The following is a 21,808-nucleotide window of genomic DNA, read 5'->3' on the forward strand; positions in this document are numbered from 1 at the left end:
AATGGGCAGAAGACCTAAATAGACATGTCTCCAAAGAAGACATACAGATGGCCAAGAAGCACATGAAAAGGTGCTCAACAGCACTAACTTTTAAAGAAATGCAAATCAAAACTACAATGAGGTATCACCTCACACCAGTTAGAATGGGCATCCTCAGAAAACCTACAAACAACAAATCCTGGAGAGGATGTGGAGAAAAGGGAACCCTTTTGCACTGTTGGTGGGAATGTAAATTGATACAGCCACTATGGAGAACAGTAGGGAGGTTCCTTAAAAAACTTAAAATAGAATTACCATATGATCCACCAATCCCACTACTGGGTATATACCCAGAGAAAACCGTAATTCAAAAAGAAACATGCACCTCTATGTTCATTGCAGCACTATTTACAATAGCCAGGTCATGGAAGCCACCTAAATGCCCATCGACAGGCGAATGGATAAAGAAGGTGTGGTACATATATACAATGGAATATTACTCAGCCATAAAATGGAAAGAAATTGGGTCATTTGTAGAGACGTGGATGGACCTGGAGACTGTCATACAGAGTGAAGTAAGTCAGAAAGACAAAAACAAATATTGTATATTAACGCATATATGTGGAACCTAGAAAAATGGGACAGATTAACTAGTTTGCAGGGCAGAAATTGAGACACAGATGTAGAGAACAAACGTATGGACACCAAGGGGGGAAAGCGGCGGGGGCTGGTGGTGGTGGTGTGATGAATTGAGAGATTGGGATTGACATGTACAGGTACAATGAGTCACTCTTGTCATTTAAGGAAGTTTCCCATCAGTGTAGGGAACTGTTTATCAGGCAAGTTCCCAGGTGTAAGCTAAGAGGCCACCTTACATGCAGTGTTTTCTAAGACTAGACAGTCTCAGGCCTACTACACTAACTCTTTCCTGCACAGAAGGTCTTCAGAAAATTTATGAGGTAAAGGATACTGCCTTTTATTCCAAGTATGAGATCATAAGTGAAAGATGCATCCTTGTTTTGTTAATAAATTAATTTATTTGATGTATTCTTGTGATACGATGGGGACACTAAATCACAGTACTCAAAGCTGACCTATGTGGACTGTGGTTGAGGCCTTAGGCTGAGAACAAATAGCTTGAAAACACCCTCATGTTCAATAGTATAATGCAAGACATTCTTGCACGTCTTGCAAAGAGGGTGGACCAAGTGAATTGGGCAAACCTTAGCCTATACTATACCCTACCTTAAAAGTTTATGGAGTGGTGGTGGTAGAGGGCTTAAAGAAACCCATATGCTCAGAAAATGAGAGGACTCTTGTTTTCATCCTCTTGGTAACACATGAATCTCCATATAGAAGCCTAGGGAACAAGAAGGTCCACCGAGCTATGGTTGTAATATTGGGGCTTATAGATTTTAATTTAGAGAAAATAAAGATAGGTAATGTTTCTGAAAAAGCTGAATTTTCTGATGAAAAATCCACTTCTGGTACAGTGTCTATAGATTGAACAGAGACATCAGAAATATTATAGAAAAAAGATTGGTTGGCTTTGAAATAGACCAAAAGTGAAAGATGGGAAAATGGTGCTTGCAGTATTTTTAATAATATGGATGAATATATGACATGATAAACATCATATAATAATATGTGTAATAAATTGGTATGATGGGATGCAAGGTTACCTGTTTCTTGTGTTTAGTAAGAATTACTAATTAAAACCACAGTTTCATATATCCAATAATAGTCCAGGCATGTTTGAGTTGAAAGAAAATGTCTATACCCGAAAGTCAAACATCAATAAACACAAAAGTATACACTAAAACTCAGTATCTTTATATCATAGAGTCTTGAAAAATAACCCTCTCAATGTTGTGACTATTTAGTTTTTAATTCATTTTGAGGTCGTTGGTAATGTTTACCAAATTTTCTTGTAGAAGTATTTCAGACCTTTCAAAACATGTTGTATTTTTTAACATAGAATAAATTCTTATAATCTCAATTGATTTAAATTTGTTGCCCTGTGACATGCTGGCCATTTTTCATTCAGTGGTATTTAGACACACTAGATAGTGATATACTTAATACAACAGGAATATTGCTGATTTTGTTGTTAAATCTGATCTTGTTGCTTAACTCTTTCCCAATACTTTCTGTTTTCTGGAGTTTCAATAGTAATAAAATACATTTCAAAACGAAAAAAATTAGCATTTCCTCCCAAGTGAAATAAAATCAAATAAATGAATAAATAGTAAACAACTTACACTGAAATATCAGTTATAAAATCTGATTTACTCATACCATAATGTGTTTATACCCTAGAAAATTATAATGAAATGACGGAATTTTTTCGTATAATATCTTCTTTCTAATTCCACTACATATAATAATTTAAATGCTATTTATACACATACATTTACACACATATTAAACCAATTTTCTGATTTAAAAAAATGTAGAGATTCTTACAGACATATTCTGTGGTCCAGTATCTTTTATACTTTTTCCCTGAAATAAAATGTGCAACTGGGATGAACTATTAATTAAAGAAGTGAGCAGTTCTGCATGTTTTTCATTCCATAAATCTTTTCAGACATTCAGGAGAATGTCTACTATACTTGAGTACAGTTAATAATAAGCTTTAATAATTTTCAACAATGATTACACACTTCATTTTCATATTACAAATCCTCTTGTAAAAAAAAGTTTCCTTTTACTTTGTTTCAAATATTCAGAATATTAGCAAAGGCTAATCTTAAAATAATTTGATTTGTCAAGAAATAGCTTCTGCTTTCCCTGGTTTTATCATTTATATAGTGTTAAAACCCATTATCATTCAACAAATATTTATAGATTTACTGGAAATATGCCATTATCCTCTTTCATTTAATGGGTGACTTCAAAAGAAAAAGGAATAGAGAAGAAAAATGAAGAGGTTAAACAATGAAACATAACAGGTAGTGTAAAAAATAAAAAGTTTTTTTTTTTTCTTTTGTAGCCTTATATCACGGCAGTAAAGACATTAGATTTTTGTGTTTTCTGTTTGCCAGGGGCTCTTATGTCCCTGAAGAATTATTCCCCTAAGATCAGAAAGAGAAAATAAAGGCATACACATATTTTTAAAATGTTGCAAACATTAAACAAACAGGACTAACAGTATTTCTACTGTATTCTCTTAAAATTTTGTTTCATTGAAATCCTTTTAAAGAAGTTTCTGCCAACATCTCTCATTCAGGTGCCTGGAGAAGGGAAATGTGGGTGGCAGTGACTAACCGAACTAGCAGCTATTGTTTACCAAACAAATTTGGACAGATATTATCTGTGATTGCCAAATGGAATCAAAACCATAGAGTACAGAGTCAGGCAACCTCAGAGGGCAGTTGGGGTTTTTGTTTGTTCAGTTTTTTTTTTTTGGTCTTTTTTTTTGCCACACCTTGCAGCTTGCGGGATCTTAGTTCCCTGACCAGGGATCAAACCCGTGCCCCCTGCAGTGGAAGTGCGGAGTCCTAACCACTGGACCGCCAAGGAATTCCGAGCAATAGGGTTTTATAACTGATGGCATACTGAGTAATCTGACCCATTAAAGATCATTAACATTTATTGGCCACCTACATTGTGAAGTACTGAGCAAGGCTTTAGAGGTCACTTTTGTCTCAGACCCTTTCTTCCTTCCTACTTGCTGTTTCCTCTTGCTTGCTGTGCTCTTTCCCCTTATCCTCTCATTTCCTTTGGTTCTTCATTCGAAAGTCATTTTCTCCATGAGGCCATCTTTGTACAGCCTATTTCAAACTGCAATCTTCATAATTCCCCAACACTCCTTATTCTACTTCCTGACTTATTTTTTCTCTATAGCACTTCCCACCATCTGACATAATAATTTTGTTTATATGTTGTTGTTTGGCTCTGCTGACTTGAATGTAACCTTCATAATATTTTGTTTGCTTTGTTTTATCCACTACTCTTTCTCTAGCACTTAGAACAGTGCCCAAGATGTAGCAGTTGCTCAATAAGTACCTGTTGAATGAGTGACTCTCCTTTTTGAAGTGCTCTCTGATTTCCTAAAGCAAACTTAGGCATTTTCCTTCTGGGTGTCCATAAAAATTATAACATGCACACAATTTATTTGTTCACATGTCAGGATGTGTGACTGACTCTGAGTTTAACTACAGGGACAGGGCTGGTTACCTAATTTAGAGAGCCCAGCGCAAAATGTGCATGTGAGGTCCCTTGTTCAAAAGTTAAGAATTTCAAGATGGCAACTGCCAAGTATTAAGCCAAGTGTGGAGCTCTTCAAAAGACAAGTTGTATGCTCCTGAAGCTAGCCCTGAAGAAGAACTATACATGTATCTATTCATCTTCATATCTCATAAGTAAGTAATGTCCCTGGCACATAGTAGGTTCTCCATAAATGCTTGTTGACTGAATGCATCCATCTTTATCTGGGAGAAGAAAAGAAGATAAAAGGAATTTTTTTTTTAAAGGAATTTTTAAGTAGTTCACTTATATAGTACCATCACAAAATAGTCCTGATTTTTGGAAACATAATTAAAATGGGGAGCCTGAAGTAAGCTAAATGTGTTTTGCAAGTGATATAACAACTTGCAGGGGAAGTCAGGATTATGTGTTGCCCTTAATTTTAATTCACTGTTTCACTTCTGATCCAGACTGATTTTCAGAACTTTCTACGTTTTCTATTTCAGAAATGAAAAACAAATATTGAGAGAGATATGATCCTGGTCTACTCTATCTTACCAAGTAAGTCTTTATTTTATTCAAGGTGTAAAGCAACACCTTTTAAGACAATGTTTCCTAAAATCATAAAGGTGACAGATTTGATCAGTAGTGCATATATTTTGTGATTTAACTGTAGTAACTGAAAATAGGCAATCTAGTATCTAGAGACCTTTTTTGTTTCTTTGATACAAAAAACAAATATATCAGAATATATTTCTATAATATTTATTTGATTACAAATAAGTTGGTTCTCAACTCCCAAGTAGGAGAGAGATTTTTGCTATCAGTGTGTTCCTGTGGCATATTTTAGAGAAAACAGGAATTTGAAAATGAGCTTTAAATCCCAAGAGAATTTCCCTTAAATTTAGAAGGCATGTCTGTTTACAGGTCACTTCAGAGAAAATGGTTATTCTACTTTCTTTTGTTCTGACTAAAAAAAAAAAAGTCCATAGGTCTCTGTAATCTGCAGTGTACTGAATAGACAGATGAAAAGAGATATGATTGAATTAGTAAATGAGAGTGAGCCTTCTATAGGAGCAGATCCTTCTATGCAGGATCTTCAGTTAATCTATTCTTTCTTCATTTCCTCAAGGTCAAGGCAGCCTTTTCCTATAAAGGACAGCAATGATATGATAATACCTCATATCTGTATAGCAGCTTTTATTTTTTCAAAGGACTTTTTTTCTGTTCTCACAGTATCATTGTTAGGAAAATACAACAGGTAGGTTATTTTTATATCCTTCAGAGAACTGTGCATGCATGCACAGAACAAAACTTATAAAAAAAGGGAAAAAATGAGGAGAAAGTAATGAGTATGAGAATTCAGCGAGTATTTAGAATAGATTATTTTTGCTATAGTTAAAAATTCATTGTTATTTTAATATTTTATTATTTCCACTAAAGTATATCCAAATCTGTAAAATTTTAAATTTATTATTCACTTGCAAGAACTATAAGAAGAGAGAAATAAATTATTAATCCAATGTGGAGGTAGTGTCATGAAGATTTTTCAGTCTTTCTTTTAAATCTCCTATAAATCAGTATTGTTTCCTTAAATTTGCAAATGTAAAGTACATGTTATAACTGCTTACTTAGTGTTTTCTGAACATCATATAGGTATTTTTTCTACATAAGAAACTCAAAATATATGTGATAATTTACCATATTTTGAAATTAGTATATATGATGATATTCTCTGAATTCATAAAATAAGTCAAGGTAAAGTCCTGAGCTACGGAATTTGATATATTTTTACATTAATTTTTTTAAAATTAATTAATTTGTTTATTTTTGGCTGTGTTGGGTCTTCGTTTCTGTGCAAGGGCTTTCTCTAGTTGCGGCGAGCGGGGGCCACTCTTCATCGTGGTGCGCGGGCCTCTCACTATCGCGGCCTCTCTTGTTGCGGAACACAGGCTCCAGACGCGCAGGCTCAGTAGTTATGGCTCACAGGCCCAGTTGCTCCGCGGCATGTGGAATCTTCCCAGACCCGGGCTCAAACCCGTGTCCCCTGCATTGGCAGGCGGATTCTCAACCACTGCACCACCAGGGAAGCCCTTTTTACATTAATTTTTATTGGAGTATAGTTGCTTTACAATGCTGTGTTAGTTTCTACTGTACAGCAAAGTGAATCAGCTATATGTATACATATATCCCCTCTTTTTTGGATTTCCTTCCCATTTAGGTCACCACAGAGCACTGAGTAGAGTTCTTTGTGCTATACAGTAGGTTCTCATTAGTTATCTATTTTACACATAGTATCAATATTGTATATATGTCAATTCCAATCTCTCCAGAATTTGATATTTTGAAAAACCAAATTAATAAAAATTTCATGGGCTGATTTATTAAAATATCCAATAATTCTGTTACATATAATCAATGACTTGAATAAATCTGAGACTTAATGAATATAATTCAAAACTTTTTTGTTTTTTGGACTAGAAGAATATAACATGATTATTTTGAGAATTAACTGGTTTCTTCTGGACAAATTAAAATCTAAAGATCACTTTTCTGCGTATATTCTATTCTTGATGTGTCTGAAGAAGGAAACGGTTAATGAGAATTGCAAAACCTGGAAAAAAAGGAAACAATAAGAGATCAAAATGTAATCAATAAGAATAATTTGTAAAGCTAATACTATATAATCACCAAAATGTATTCTGTAAATGGAAAAGGGATCAAGGAGAATAAGAGAATTTCAGAGTAAAGTACATATGGTTGTGAATAAGAAGTCTGCAGAATGTGTCTTGTAGGGTAACCTAGCTGTCACCAAGTTCATTTATAGAGGGGGCTAAGGAATAGACTGCTCAGTTTTAATTACATGGGCTATCATTGGGCTAGATGCCTTGATGAACTGCTGATGTTTTGTGTTCATCATCTTTCTAACTTTGTCATCACTCCTACAAAACTCCGTCTTTTTGTTACAGGATCATGAAAGGTGGTCTGCAAAGGGTAGATGATAAAATGGAGCACAGATAATATCCCCCATTCAGTCTTGCCTTAAATACCTCAGCATGAATAGAGAATAAACATTTAAAAAGAATGATATTGGTGCTTATAAAAATGTCTTGTTTACCACTATCCTGAGACTAACACTGTTACCAGCTGAAGAGAATTTACGGAACTTTATGTCAGTGCCTTTGTGGATCACCATAAAATTAAATTTGGTATCCTATTTTGGCCAAACCATGCATTACATATTTATTCCAACATTTTAGTCTACACAGTAATAATCTATCCACTCTCACAGTTTCTTTGAATCCATAGCCTTCACTAGCTTTCATCAGCCTTCACTGAAACTGGAGAATGAAGTACTATTTCTGAACTTTGATTCTGCAGTTGGCACCCTGGAGGTCAAGGAATATGTAGATTTTGCTTCCCATTGTATCTCTACGTCTAGTACAGTATCTGACACACAGTAGATGTTCTCCCCCCCCTCCAAATTTATTGAATGAATGAATGAGGCAATGAACGAATGAGTATTTGAGTGAATAGATTTACTAATGTCAAACATCAGCCTAGATTTAAGAAATTTGCCAGCTTGCAGACTGCCAAACATGGTCCTCTCACTGCCGAGATATGAAGTATTGATATTTCTAAAAAAATCACAAAGCAATGAAATCACCACCTCCCAGGATGAGAACTTATTAACAGGCTGCACCCAGGCTGACTTAGGGATATCACCTCCAGTTGGGACCTACTCCTCTCCTGGGTGTGAACAGTCTCAGTGTCCTGGCTCCTATTGGATTAATTTGTCTGATTAGGTCTCCATCTGGTTGTTCTACAGTTTATCCTATATAGTTTATACTTAATTTTTTCATCTTTAAACATATAAACAAAAGCTTACCTCTGAAGCCAAAAGTCCAAAGTTAATTCCAATTAATGTTAAAGCATTAGTATGATACCATGTGTTGATTTTATCTTCACAGCCCTAAGGAAAAGAACTTACTTAGGCTGACTTGGAGATGGAAATGTTTTTATACATAATTCCATTACAAAGAAGAAGAGACACAGAGATTAGTAATTTACCAAAGTCTAAAAAGCAAGTCAATGTCTAACTGGAGACTGGACTTACTAGCCCAGAAAGCTTCATATAATTGCAGGACACCTCGGTTGCTACTTTTAAAGTTGCTATGATGTTGTCATGTAGTTGAAATCAGAAATTTAGTTTTGAGAGGGATTTGATTTTCTACACACTACTGTAATTCAGCATACTACTGCCTAAAGTGATATTTCCCAAATAGGAGAACCTTTTAAGAAACATAATGCTCCATTTACCTATGAATGAATTATGTTACTGAAAGATACATTTTAAAAATAGAATAACATCAGTATATAAACTACAAAAGTATAAGAAGTTCTTGGGATAAAAATCCCTAGTTTATCAATATTCTGTATCTGTAAATAGCAGTTGCTACAGATGAACCTCTACTCTTGCTTCTGCCACCTTTACCTAAACACCATTTTTGTCACTGCTGGGGTTTCCTCCCTCAGTTTTTGCCAAACCTCATGACTCTTTACTTCTGCTATTGCAGCTCCTTTACCAATCCTACACAACAGAGATTTGTCAAAAGTGCCTCTTTCATCAAAGGATGGTTGAGGAGAAAGTTGATGGTATCCCAAGTTATAGGAGAACTTATATCACATACCCTAGCAAGTTTAATTAATTTGTTATATAACAAATAATACAATTCACCTCACTATGGTTTCATTTTAGTGAAGTTGCTTACGAACCTAATAACCATGAATGACATTGTTTTTAATATAAAAAATTGCTCAGAATTCTAAAATGACTTGCAAAAAAAAAGGTACCGTAAACACTTGGAGAAGCCTTAACTTACATTTACCTCTAGGTAAGTTGCATTCAGTGGCTTATCACAAAACCACTTTCTTAATGTAGAATTTGTGCAAGAACATGGCACCTGTTCTGAATTTTCTTTATTCTTATTCTTCATCCAATCTGTGTAATTTTTTTGGCCACAACACTGTAACTAGAAAAAAGATTCTATAAATTTTACTATAAAATATTGAAAATGCAGTTAATTATATGACTCCTATGCATATTAATGTGGTTTTGTGATAAATTTATTAATTTATTCTCCATTGAAATATAGTGAATTAAAACAATAAGTGTATTTTTGTTTGTTTAATCCATTACCTTGTTGCTGCTATGGTTGATGTTAACCAGAGCTAAAGATCTCTACTCATATAAGTGGGCTATGTTTGAATGAAATTGTTATATCTGAATTTACCTTATAGAAGCTCAGGATGAAAGATATACTTGATTTACTAAACCATGTTTAGACCCAGAACAGAAGAATCACCTTAGCCATACCTTCTCTTAACTATAACAGTTTTCTTTATAATTTATCCAACATGTGCTGCCATATGTGTTTAATATACATAGAGACTCAAGGTTATTACTACTTTCTTAGGGTTAATGTGAGATGTTAACTTTATATTTTGTATTGCATGAAAATTTGCCACAAAAAACCCAAAAAGTTAATAAGGAAAATAGTCATAGAAATGATCAAATATCTATTAAATGTCTTATTTCCAATCCTATCAAGTTGAATTGGGAGGATGTGAAAGAATCAGCTTATATATTTGTCACCTAGAAAATAAGAGAAAGTTGTAGTTCATTATTTTCTAAATTTGTTATGGAAAGTTATAACAACAGTACTCCCTATGTCCCAATATGTACCAACAATCTTGTCAGTCTTGGAAATGTCGAATGACTAAAATAGTGCTTTAGAGTTTGGATATTGTAAGTTAGTTTAAACAATCCGACATATACTATCTCAATGATATTCATGGCTAGAAACTGTAAGCTGGATTCTTTTTTTTATTTATTTATTTATTTATTTATTTATGTATTTATGGCTGTGTTGGGTCTTCGTTTCTGTGTGAGGGCTTTCTCCAGTTGCAGCAAGTGGGGGCCATTCTTCATCGCAGTGCGCGGGCCTCTCACTATCGCGGCCTCTCTTGTTGTGGAGCACAGGCTCCAGACGCGCAGGCTCAGTAATTGTGGCTCACGGGCCTAGTTGCTCCGCGGCATGTGGGATCTTCCCAGACCAGGGCTCGAACCCGTGTCCCCTGCATTGGCAGGCAGATTCTCAACCACTGCGCCACCAGGGAAGCCCAGTAAGCTGGATTCTTATTAATAATAGACGTGGATGGACCTAGAGTCTGTCATACAGAGTGTCATACAGAGTGAAGTAAGCCAGAAAGAAAAAAACAAATATTGTATATTAACCCACATATTTGGAATCTAGAAAAATGGTACAGATGAACCTATTTGTAGGGCAGGAATGGAGACGTAGACATAGAGAATGGACATGTGAACACTGGGGGAGGGGAGGGGAGGGTGGGACAAATTGGGAGATTAGGTTTGACATATATACACTACCATGTGTAAAATAGATAGCTAGTGGGAACCTGCTGTATAGCACAGGGAGCTCAGCTCGGTGCTCTGTGACAGCCTAGATGGGTGGGACGGTGGGGGAAGGCGGGGAGGGAGGGCCAAGAGGAAGGGGATATAGATATACATATTGCTGATTCACTTCATTGTACAGCAGAAACTAACACAACATCGTAAAGCAATTATACTCCAATAAAAAAAAACTTAAAAAAAATACAATGAAATAATAGCTAAAAAAAAATAGTGATGTCATACATATAGAACTGTTTTCCTAATTATCAGTTTATGACCTTAGGAAGGTTTGATACCCTGCTATCAGTCATAATGCAATCTGAAAATGCAATACATGTTCAGATCACATACATCAGCAAAAAAAATAAGATGAATAAAATCATTTATAATACATTTAAATTCTCCTAAAAAGCATTTCTGTTATTAAATATACTAAAAATAATAACTATGCTTATGTGAGGCTCTGGTGTAGTAGCTGAGTACAAAATCTAGTGCTAGATTGTCTGGGTTTGAATCTTGGCTCTGCCACTCATTAGCCAAGTGAAACTGGCTAAGTTACTGAATTTCTCTGACCTTCATCTATAAAATGAAGATAACAGTTCTTACCTCATTGGGTTGGGAGGACTAAATGAGTTAATATATGAAAAGCACCTATAAGAGGGCCTAGTGCTGTTAAATGTTTGCTAGTTTTTTTTTTTTTTTTTTTTTTTTGGTATAAAGCACTTACTATATTCCCATGCTGATCTATTCTTGTAAACAATTTGGCTGACTACATACACTCCCTTACCTTGCCGAGAAAAATCTGAACTGTGAAAATAATAATGCTAACAACATTAGCTAACAAGTATTAGTTGCTTACTATGTCCCAGATCCAAGGCTTTCTCTATATTCCCTACATTACTTCCTTTATTCTTAACAACCAGAGGTAGGGGTTATTCTGCCTATTTTGTTAATATGGTACGTGAAGTTAAGAAGGTTTCTTATCCGGTATCACAAAGTTACTGCATGGCAAACCTGATGTTCAGGCTCAAATGATAACCACCAGGATACTATGCTGCCAGCAGGGGCTGTGCTTAGACCCTATCTCCCCGTGGGGGCGACAGGGTAGATTATTCCACTTGGCAGTAGACTCCCAATACTTTTACACATGAATTCAGGTTAAAATGCATGTCAATTAACCTAGAAAAGGAGATACACATTACAAAAGAAAGATAAAACTCAAGATCTGTAAGTTGAGACGATCCTATCCCACCCTGTTGGTTTAGATGAAATACAAGAGCCTCTAATTCCTGTGCCCCATCCCCTGTCCTTCCTTGTCTCCCCATTTCTCAGCAGCGGTCACCTTTGGCATCTAATTTTTAGTTTTATGCTAATTTCATCTTACTCTTTTCTGCAAGGCATTCAGAATCGTCCACTTGGGTATGTCTTCAGGCAAGTCCTTAGATCCATACTCAGAAATGACTGAATCAATTTTATCATGCCATATTTGGTGAACCTGTTGAAAATTTTATTAAAAGTGAAAATTTGATAGAAACTTTCCTTATGGTTCCTCATAAAAAGTATTCAAAGTCAGTTTGTTGTTTTCTAATTATTTCTAGGTGTTTTTTTCTTCCTTATAACTATTTTTAGCAATCAGTGAGTGTGGAGGCCTTTGGTCTTTCACATTGTGATCTATAGGAAGACTACATTAGACTTATTTTCTGATTAGGGAGAAAGTTACGTGCTGTAAAGGCTTTTAAATGGACCAAAAAAAATAACTGAGGATCTTTTCAGTGAAAACTAGGCTTTCTCTAGTATACCTTCAGGGTCCTCTGATTCTATGAGTCTGTACCTTTCCTAGTTTTTAATTTATTTTACAACTTTGTAAGTTGTAGAAAACTGTAGTTAGGCAAATGATTCTTTGTCAGAGAAATGCAGATGAATTTTTCCTGGTGGGGATGGAATTGATCTGTCCCCTTTCCAAGCCTGTTTTGTGTCGGTTTTGTAGTGTCTTCTCTTTGGACTCTCCTTTGAATTAGTTTTTATATCTTAACTGGTTCCTGCATTAAACAAGATGTTAAATAAAATTATTGACCTGTGTCTATTGTATATTTTTACAAGAATTATGATTTTTAATTAAAAAATTATCTTTTCACAATGCTAAAACAAAAACAATCATGTGAAAATTTGGGGGAAAACTGCTATTTTGAAATCTAGATTTTGCAGAGGTAGTTTTTAGTAGGAACTTTTTTAAGCATTTAGAACTTTATATGACTTTCATAACAAATTCTTAACTTGGTCCTGTAAAATAGCAAAAGGTAGAAAGGCCAGGGACTTCCCTGGCTGTCCAGTGGTTAGGACTCTGCACTTCCACTGCAGGGGCAAGGGTTTGCTCCCTGGTCAGGGAACTGGGATCCCGCATGCTGCATGGTGCGGCCCACCCCCAGAAAAGGTAGAAAGGCCAGATATTATTTGTATTTTCTGAACATGGATATAGATACTCAGAGAATATGATTATTTGCTTTGTTTACATGAATAAAGAAGAGGAGCTGCGACTTCTAAATATAATTCATTTGGATTCTAGTCTAATAATTTCTCATTGTAATATGCTGTTCTTTAATAATGAAAACTAAATAACTGGTGGGAATACTACAATAATTAAGACATCTGTACAAGTTAAACTTTTACCCACTTACATATCTATGCTTTAATACATTTAAGAAGATTGGAATAAAATAACATGTTATTTAGATCTATAAGTAATCAATTTAACATATTCCCTAAGTTAATTTTTATTTAGAATAGAAAATGATGTTTTTCCATTTTATATTGTTGTGGAGAGGGGGCAGACTTATGTCCTTACTTACCTTCTAAAGCATTACTTGGGAGATTCAGAGTGCATATGAATCACACCTTAGTACATAAGAGTAAAAATGATTTTCATATATAATCTAGGTGACTACTATATAAATAAAATTCCCTCACACATATTCAATTTGACAAACATCCCATGAAGACCTAGTGCGTCTCCAACACTGAGTTAGGCACTGTAAATGACATAAAATATTTAGAGGCTCATGAGAGCTCAGTCCAGTTTGAAAGTAGAAAGCAAGTGATGTAAACAAAGCTGTCATTTCTGGGATCAGTTAATGAGTATTAGAGTGCAGACTCCTTCATTTGGCTATGATATATTTTAGCATGTATTTTCTCCTTTCAAAGCCTCAGTTTCCTGTCTGAGAAAGAAGGATTTACAATGCAGCTCTAGGAGTTGTTGTGAGGATCAATAATATAGTGCCAATAAAGTGCTTATCACAGTCTCTGGCACATGGTAGTTATTATTAAATGATAGCTCTTATTATTCTTAAAATAGGTAGAGAGGAGTATGTGAATAATACTTAAATAAATAAATATGGGTGACACTGATTAACTATATTCATGTGTTAAGGTTCCTTAAGTGTGATATTCAGGTTCCATCACCAGGTCCAAAAGTTAGAGGCTGATGGATTGGGATCTGGTGCTTTGCCACCAAAACAGCTTTATAGGACTCACTTGAGTGTGTGCATACACACACACACACACACACACACACACACACACACACACATACACACACACACATTTTGGATATGGAAAGAAGAAATTTTAGCTCCAAATGCCAAACCATTAACAACAGGCCCTAGAAAATTAGATAGCCAGGATAGATGCCAAGCACAAGAGAGCAAATGAAGTTGGAGGGCAATGGTGTTGTATAGGAAAGATTTTGTCGAGGTTTGGCCATTAATTAGGAGTTGGTATATAGAAAGAATCTGAAGGCTAGGAAGCCTAGAAATTAATCAGGTTCTCCTTCAAAATCAATTAAGGGAAGGTAGAGAGCTCTCAAATAGCTACTCTATAACAGGAACTTTATAATTGTCAGTTAATGATAACTCTATAAGGTAGGTAGATGAAGACATAGGTTTAGGGCTGTTAAATGGCTTGTTGTTATCTAGTCACATGCCAATCTGTATGACTTCAAGTCCATGCTCTTATTGCTACAGGAGAGTCGCCCACGAGACAAAGTCAGACCTTCACTGCACTGAAACACTGAAATTTCTTAAAGAATTAAAAGTCTGTAGGCTGTAATAGGTAAGTTTTGCTACCAAAAAGTTTTTTCAGGCAAGTTATTATGTGTTTTTTTGAACTTGACTTGAAAAATATAAATCTTGTTCTAGTTAACTTAATTGTATCACTCATGACCATACCTGTACAAAATATACGAATTGTTCAATAATCTTATTTAAATGAAATTGCTAAATTTAAAATTAGTACAAGTCTAAAGATATTTCTTTACAAAAATAGAATATAGTACAGTGATGGAGTCAGTAGTGGCAGCCAGGGTTGGCTGGGGGCCCAATTTTGCATATCCCACAATAAGCATCATCTCCTCTTCCCCCACATTCTTTGTTATTTACAACATTCTCAATCTTCTGCAGACAGAGTCAAAGACAAGTTCTCCTAGCCCACCATTCCAATCTGACCCCTGTCCCCTTCCTATGTGGAATTCTAGTACTTCCATTGAATCCTTTTTTTCCCCCCAAGACATTTACTTTTAGCTTTTAATATAGGTTTAGGTCTCAATAATCTAAAGTATCTGCTTTTCTTTATTTTTCAAATAAAAGGATGATGTTTCCATACCTCCTCTTTCTTTGTGAAGATGAGTGCTGAAAGTACAACTTGAACACCAAAAGCCCACATTAGCAGTACTGCATACTAAAACAAAAGACACATAGAAATGAGAACTATGCTCCTAATATATTTTTAGATGCTACAGTGATGGGAAAATGCACATCACATGAAATGTACAGTCTTAAAATATACATAGGTATTGCTGAAGTTTCCTGTTCTCATACATGAGTGAAATTATTGAAACAAAAGGCAAAGAAAAAAAATCAATGAACATTTGGATAAGAGTAAGATATAAAGAAGTGATAGTGCTTCATGAGAACCTAACAGACTACTTGGTCTAATGGAGTTGATGATGATACCTTCTTCATTCGGATCTAAAACTGTCATAGAGGGGAACTTAAATATCTAGACCTCCACTTACACCATTCTGCTACCAGTGGAGAACTCACTAAATTGTGACCTACCATGTAAACTATTCCATCATGCACAAAGTAACAACAGCAACAATAATAAAAATAATGAGAAAGTAACAAAAGCAACGGCAATAGTAAAGTTAATCTGTATGCACATTTGGACTATTTCTTGGAAAACTGAAAATACTTCTATCCAAAGCCAAACAAAATGATTTTCACATTATTTGACTATTTTCTTTTTTTTAAACTTATGGCCACTGCAATCTTCTTCATCATAGCAGTTCATAGTGATACATATTATCTAGAATTCAAAATAATTTTAAAAGTTAGCAGTCTGAATATTTTACTAACTAAAATGTCAGTATAAGCAAGGATGATTTACTGTTAGTATTCTTAGTTTCACCTATTTTAAACATTTAATACTTTAGAATACTCCATTAAAATTGCTTACTTGACAAATATATTTCCTATTTTCAGAGACAAAAATATGGTCTTTAGATCCGTTTAGAAGTTTAGATTTTTAATACTTCTACACACAACACCTTACTTAATCTTCACTGCCAAGGGATAGTAGTGAAGACAGGTAGAGAAAGGGAAAACTGTGCAAAACAATTGTTTCCAAAAAGTCACTGGGTTTCTTTTCAATGGCAAGCTGGTTATTGTCTGTGGACCCTCCCAGGTTTCTGATTCAATGGGAGTATGAAATGTTACCTTTGACTAAACTATTATTCAACTCTGTAAAGAGTTAACTTACACAACTCTGATAGTAATACAAAAGTTTCCATAGCAATGCAAATGATTACTATTCATGAATATGCAAATGAATAGTCTATAGAGAATATAAATCTCCACAAGCTTAATTCTTATTTAAACTGGTTGTTACTTCTTACTGGTTCCCCTATTAATTAATTATATAAATAAAGTCTCTGATACATGCTCATTTTCATATAGGTGATTCATGATTTTACCTTTGAAAATTATTTTTTAACAGCAGTTAGATATCTACAGAAGAAACATTCAGTGTATTTACATGTTATTAGCACTTAGAGAGCACAGTGAGAGACTGCTGCAGAACTTTTAACAGGGAAGTGAAATTGTCCCAAGGAGTTAAAATGCAAAAGTAGTATCTATTTGATTAGAGTAGGAGCATGCAAAATCACCTTTAAGCCAGAGAATAGTGTTTAGGCCTATATAAGATTTGCCCATAGCTTGACTATGTGAATTAACATGGTTAAAGAGAAAGTGTGTCCATCAAAAAAGTATTGGTAAATTCAGAGGAGAATAGCAAAAGTGTCGTGATTACAAAATGTTGCAATACCCTTCCATGGACCGTCGGGAAGGGAGAATGGTATCTTGGCTTCAGGATCTAAGCTATCAGGTCCTAGTAGCATGTATATTCCTTATGATGGGGTCTGTCGGGCTTTCTCAGTCACGGTCCATTAATACTTGAATTACATGAGGCAGAAACTTATAAGATGTTTATGTTTTTCTCCCTCTAGTTGCCCCCTTCCTTTCCCATCCTCAAACCACAACATTATGTTAATAGCAGGCTCTGTGTCTCCTTTACCTAAATGGGAATTTATGGCAATGAGAAAATTAAAATTTTCCTGAAAATCATTTCTGTCCTGGTTTCCATATCCAAAATCAGAAGCCCCATGAGAAAATTATGTTATAGGTCCTGGGAGAAGAGAAAGATAAAATTTGAGAATAGAGGGTGTGCCTTTGAGGAGAGTAAGAAGAGAGAATGAGGTCTTTTTTAGACTAAAAAGATTGTGAGACTGATCCTAGAGTCTGCAGATTCTCAAAGCAATGGGCACTAGCGCTTGGCTTCCTGGCATTGCCATGGTAAGGAGGCAAGACCCAGAGGGAAATGAAGGTGTGGTTTCCAGTGTTGCCTAAAATGCCTCTGCCATGGGTAATATTCAAATAATAACAGGCAGCAATTATTAACAATAGGCAGTAACTAATTCCTCTGTCAGGCATGACTCCTTTAATTGCTGTGTCCTTGGCAGGGTTGAATGTCTCAGGCCTCGGGGAAGGGGAACTGCAGGAAAGAAACTGAGGTAATGGTTACTTACCAATCCTTCACAAAAGAATTTCACCGATATGCCTGTACTGGTATATACTGGATGAAGAACAGCACTGTCTTTGCTGTCCTAGGCCATTCAAACAGCAGAATATGTAGTCCTGAAGGGACCACATCAGCTGGGAAAGTGAGTGCTTTCATGGTAACTGGTATAGACTGATAAACAGAATCCAAAGTGACCACCCAGACTTTCAGCACTGCATAAAAGCTAAGTATCTCTGCATTCTTCCTGGCAAGAGGGGCACAGTTGGCTACATTTGAATTTCCTACCTGCTTCGCAGGAAAGTGCCTGTGAATTAAAACTAATTTGATTTAAAGAAAATGTTAAAAGCTATATTTTACCTGAATCCACTGATTGTGATCCACACCTATTCCACGTATGGTAAATGGCTCATGTTCATTATAATTTACCTTTTCACCTTATATGCCTGGGGAGAGATAGTGTGCTAGCCAGATGCCAGAGTCTGGCCCTCTCAGCAGTTGTATTTCTTTTTGTTAAATTATAAATTGTGATCTCAGTTACAAGTTAGCTTCCCACATGGCACACCCACAGGGAGAAAATGTGCCGACTACAGGCCATGTTTCCTTTTCCCTGCTAAACTTCATTGTTCGTTGCCTTTAACATACTGTATTCTGATTTTAGTCTTCAGATTTAAGTTTGGTTAATTGTAGTTCACCCTAGGAGATGGATTCCTACTGACGCTGTGTTGAAAATTAATATCTAAGTGTGTAAGTGTTGAGGTCCAGATTTAGTCCATGGGAAACTCACCAAGAAAATTCTACCTAGAAAAAATTATTGGGAGGGGGCACTTCATGGCCTTACTCCCAAGAGCACATTGTACTGCAGTGTTACAGTGACATAAATCATTCTTGCTCACGTGTGTGACTCAAACACTGAAAATCAAAGATACAAATTCAGGCTATTGAAATGAAATACGTACCAGAATTAGAAGCCATCTGATTTCATTGTGAATTCCCAAATAACCCAAGAGACAAAGAAGAACAGAAGCAGAACCAGTTCCAATCAAAATTCGAAAAATATATGCTATCAAGTGATTATTTTCATCTGTGGAAACCACAAAATAGCTATTATTAAGTGATATTTATTTTCTATTTAATAATAAATGCAGCATCCCAAGGTTTCCTAGGCAGCTGCTAACAAACCACTAGGATTCTCTTTCTCTCTTTTTTAACCTCATTCTAGCACCTCTTACTTGCTCTTAACAACTTTTCTTCCTTTAATGACATGATAGAGAATTTCTTCAATCTCAGAAGATCCCTTTAACTTTACCTTACCTTTATTGTCTTCTATGAAAGAAGATGACTTTTTCTAGGGTGAATTCTTCTATGTCTAATGTACCTCCAAACATTTTTATATTAATTCATTCATTCATCAAAAATTTTCTGAGTACTTAACACATGTGGGTTAAGTTTCCCGTGTATGAAACCCTGAGTTTATTGCTAATATGGCCCCATTAAAACTGTATTTTATTCTCTCCCCATCTAGACTGAGCTGTCTGTGCTAGAGACTATATATATTTATATAGTCAACAGGCTAACTGTTAAATTCTTAGTGCTATGGCACAAATGTAGTGCTTAGCAATTTGTTTTTAAAGAGAGATAAATAAATTAAATATGCCCTAGGTTTTATGGGAGAAGAGTAGAGGCAATGGGCAGTGGTGTGCTGGAAACAGATTGTTCTGGCACATAAAAGCCAACTGTTAAATTTTCACAAAATCTGTAAACCAACTCAGTCCACACTGGCACCTTGAAATTGGCCATCATGGGATTATATAAACCACAGAAATCAGCAAATACCATAAACTGAGACTCCATCCCAGGACATTTACCAGCACACCACTGGGTATAAGAGCACCTAATCTAGTAGGGGGAGAAGGTGAAGATATGCAAGATTACTGGAGAAGGTAACACCTGGGCTTAGGCTTTAAATTATAATTGGAAGTCTCTAGGTTGGAATGGTGGAAGCATTCTGAGGCACAGAATGGTGCAGTGTGTGTAGGAAACTCAGCCTTGCTGGCATTTACAGCTTCAGGCAGGTGAGACTGGGAAGGTTTGCAGGGGTCAAATTGTGAACATTCTATGTGCTGTTTTCTAGTCTTCCTCACTGGAATTACGCTCCATGAGCACAGGCCCTTTATCTTTCTTGTACACTTCTGTATCCTCAGCTCATGGGATAGTGCCTAACGATATGATATCTATATATATAGATAGATAGATAGATAGATTTATATGTCTATATATCTGTATATAGATATATATAAAATCTCTTTATCCATTCATCCACTGATGTACATTTAAGTTGTTTCCATAGGGAATATTTTATTTTATTTCTAATCTTGTGATGGTGACAGGATATGGTAACTGAGTTTTAAAAGAGATTATTTAACTTGGGCAGTGAAGCTATGTTGATCTCCATTATCCTTTCAAGTCTATAGATCTGTCAAAGTCCAGAGTCAGCAGAACAACCACAATCTTCCATTTCTCTCATCTCTCTTGCCCAAAGTTCCTAGATCTCTCTCTCAAAATTCCCTCTCCTTTATGGTCTTGGATTTAAGTCTTATTATTTGATAAGGTGTTTTTAGAACAATTGGCAAAGACTTTCTGAGGAAAAATTGGACAGTACTTAATGAATTTTAGAGAAATACTGCCACCTGCTGAATAAATCATGTATGCAGTTGTTTAACACTGAATGCCTTGTTTGATTTAGAGAAAGGAAAATAGATACATACCCAAAGCTGTGAAAAAATTATTTCTATCTAATAAAAGCCATGCACCAAATCCCATGAGTAAAAGTCCAAGAACCTACAAAAAAAGGTAGCCAATACTTACTTTTGAACTAACTGCCAATATAAATGCACATTTTCTTTACTAAATAATTATGAAGATACTTACCAAGAAAGCTCCATTAATGAGATTAAGAAAGTATTTAAAAATTAATGTTTTGTTTTTCCTTAACATTCTTTTTCTCCCCATATACTGATGATTCTGAAAAGATAAACACAACTTTTACAATAAACACTCACCACAGTAATAACTTTAAATAATTCTGCCTATTCACGTCCTTTATTTGCATATTTTTCTTCTCATACCAGCGGTCAGTATAACATTCCCCTTTGCTCTCCTGAATATAAGGAAATATTGAAGATGTCTTGAAACTGTATCTGTCTTTCTTTATCTGCATTTTTTGGCCAGGCAGTCGAGACCAACAGGGCATTTGTAGAACATGTCAATAGCTGCCTTACTGAACTCCTTGCAGTTTTCAGAAAATGAAATATTTTATTTTGTTTCCAGTCATAACACACCTTGTTCTCCTTGCTAGAAACCTTTCCTTTACATCTGACTGTCCTACTCTTTCCCAGAATAATGTTAACTCCTCACTGAGGTCTAGCCTTGGAAGCTTTTCCCTGATCTCTATTTGTTGCCTCTTTTCATCTTTACTTGTCTTCCTTCCCATGTAGACTCTGAGGTCTTTAAGTGGAGAGAGTAGATCTTGTATACCATTACGACCCCGAGTCTAACACATAGTGGGTAAAATAGCAATAGATATTTATTGAATGAATGAATCAATGAATAGGTGAATTAAATTATTTAATGAGCTTACAATTTACTTTGGTATACAGTGTAAGGAAGGGAACTAATTTAAGGTGGTTTTAAATAAAAATTATTTTCCAGATAGCCAATTTTCCTAAAACATTTATGTAAAAATCAATACTTATTGGTTTTGGTGCTTGGTTTATTAGATATGGAGGTTTTACATTTTCTTGGGTATGTTTCTGGGTTTTCTTTTTTCATTGGTTGTTTCAATTCTAGCTGGCTCAGTATTTTAAAAAGTATTGTACTTTACAATGTTTCAATACATGCAGTACATAATTGACCTGGTGAAAGTGAAACAGTATACAAGCCCCTGTGTCCCTGTCCTTTGAAGTAAAAGGTTTTTGCTTTAGCCTCCCAGGCCTCCCTTGAGTCTCAAAAGGCTGACTCAAGAGTTAGTGATTGGGA

The 21,808-nt window shown here is 35.4% G+C and overlaps 1 protein-coding gene across 1 annotated transcript; it reads right to left on the reverse strand.

Annotated features, from left to right (window-relative positions):
* Window positions 1–6,715: 6,715 nt before the first annotated feature.
* On the reverse strand, window positions 6,716–20,767 carry TSPAN19 (tetraspanin 19). The gene is made up of 8 exons (XM_059934714.1): window positions 20,702–20,767; window positions 20,539–20,611; window positions 18,730–18,854; window positions 15,299–15,373; window positions 12,030–12,140; window positions 9,060–9,203; window positions 8,060–8,143; window positions 6,716–6,784 (listed from the first exon to the last, which is right to left on the reverse strand). Exons 1-8 carry the CDS (start codon window positions 20,765–20,767, stop codon window positions 6,716–6,718), a joined length of 747 nt encoding a protein of 248 aa, XP_059790697.1.
* Window positions 20,768–21,808: the final 1,041 nt, after the last annotated feature.

This window comes from Balaenoptera ricei, chromosome 10 (assembly GCF_028023285.1).
Source record: "Balaenoptera ricei isolate mBalRic1 chromosome 10, mBalRic1.hap2, whole genome shotgun sequence".
Lineage (NCBI taxonomy): Eukaryota > Metazoa > Chordata > Mammalia > Artiodactyla > Balaenopteridae > Balaenoptera > Balaenoptera ricei.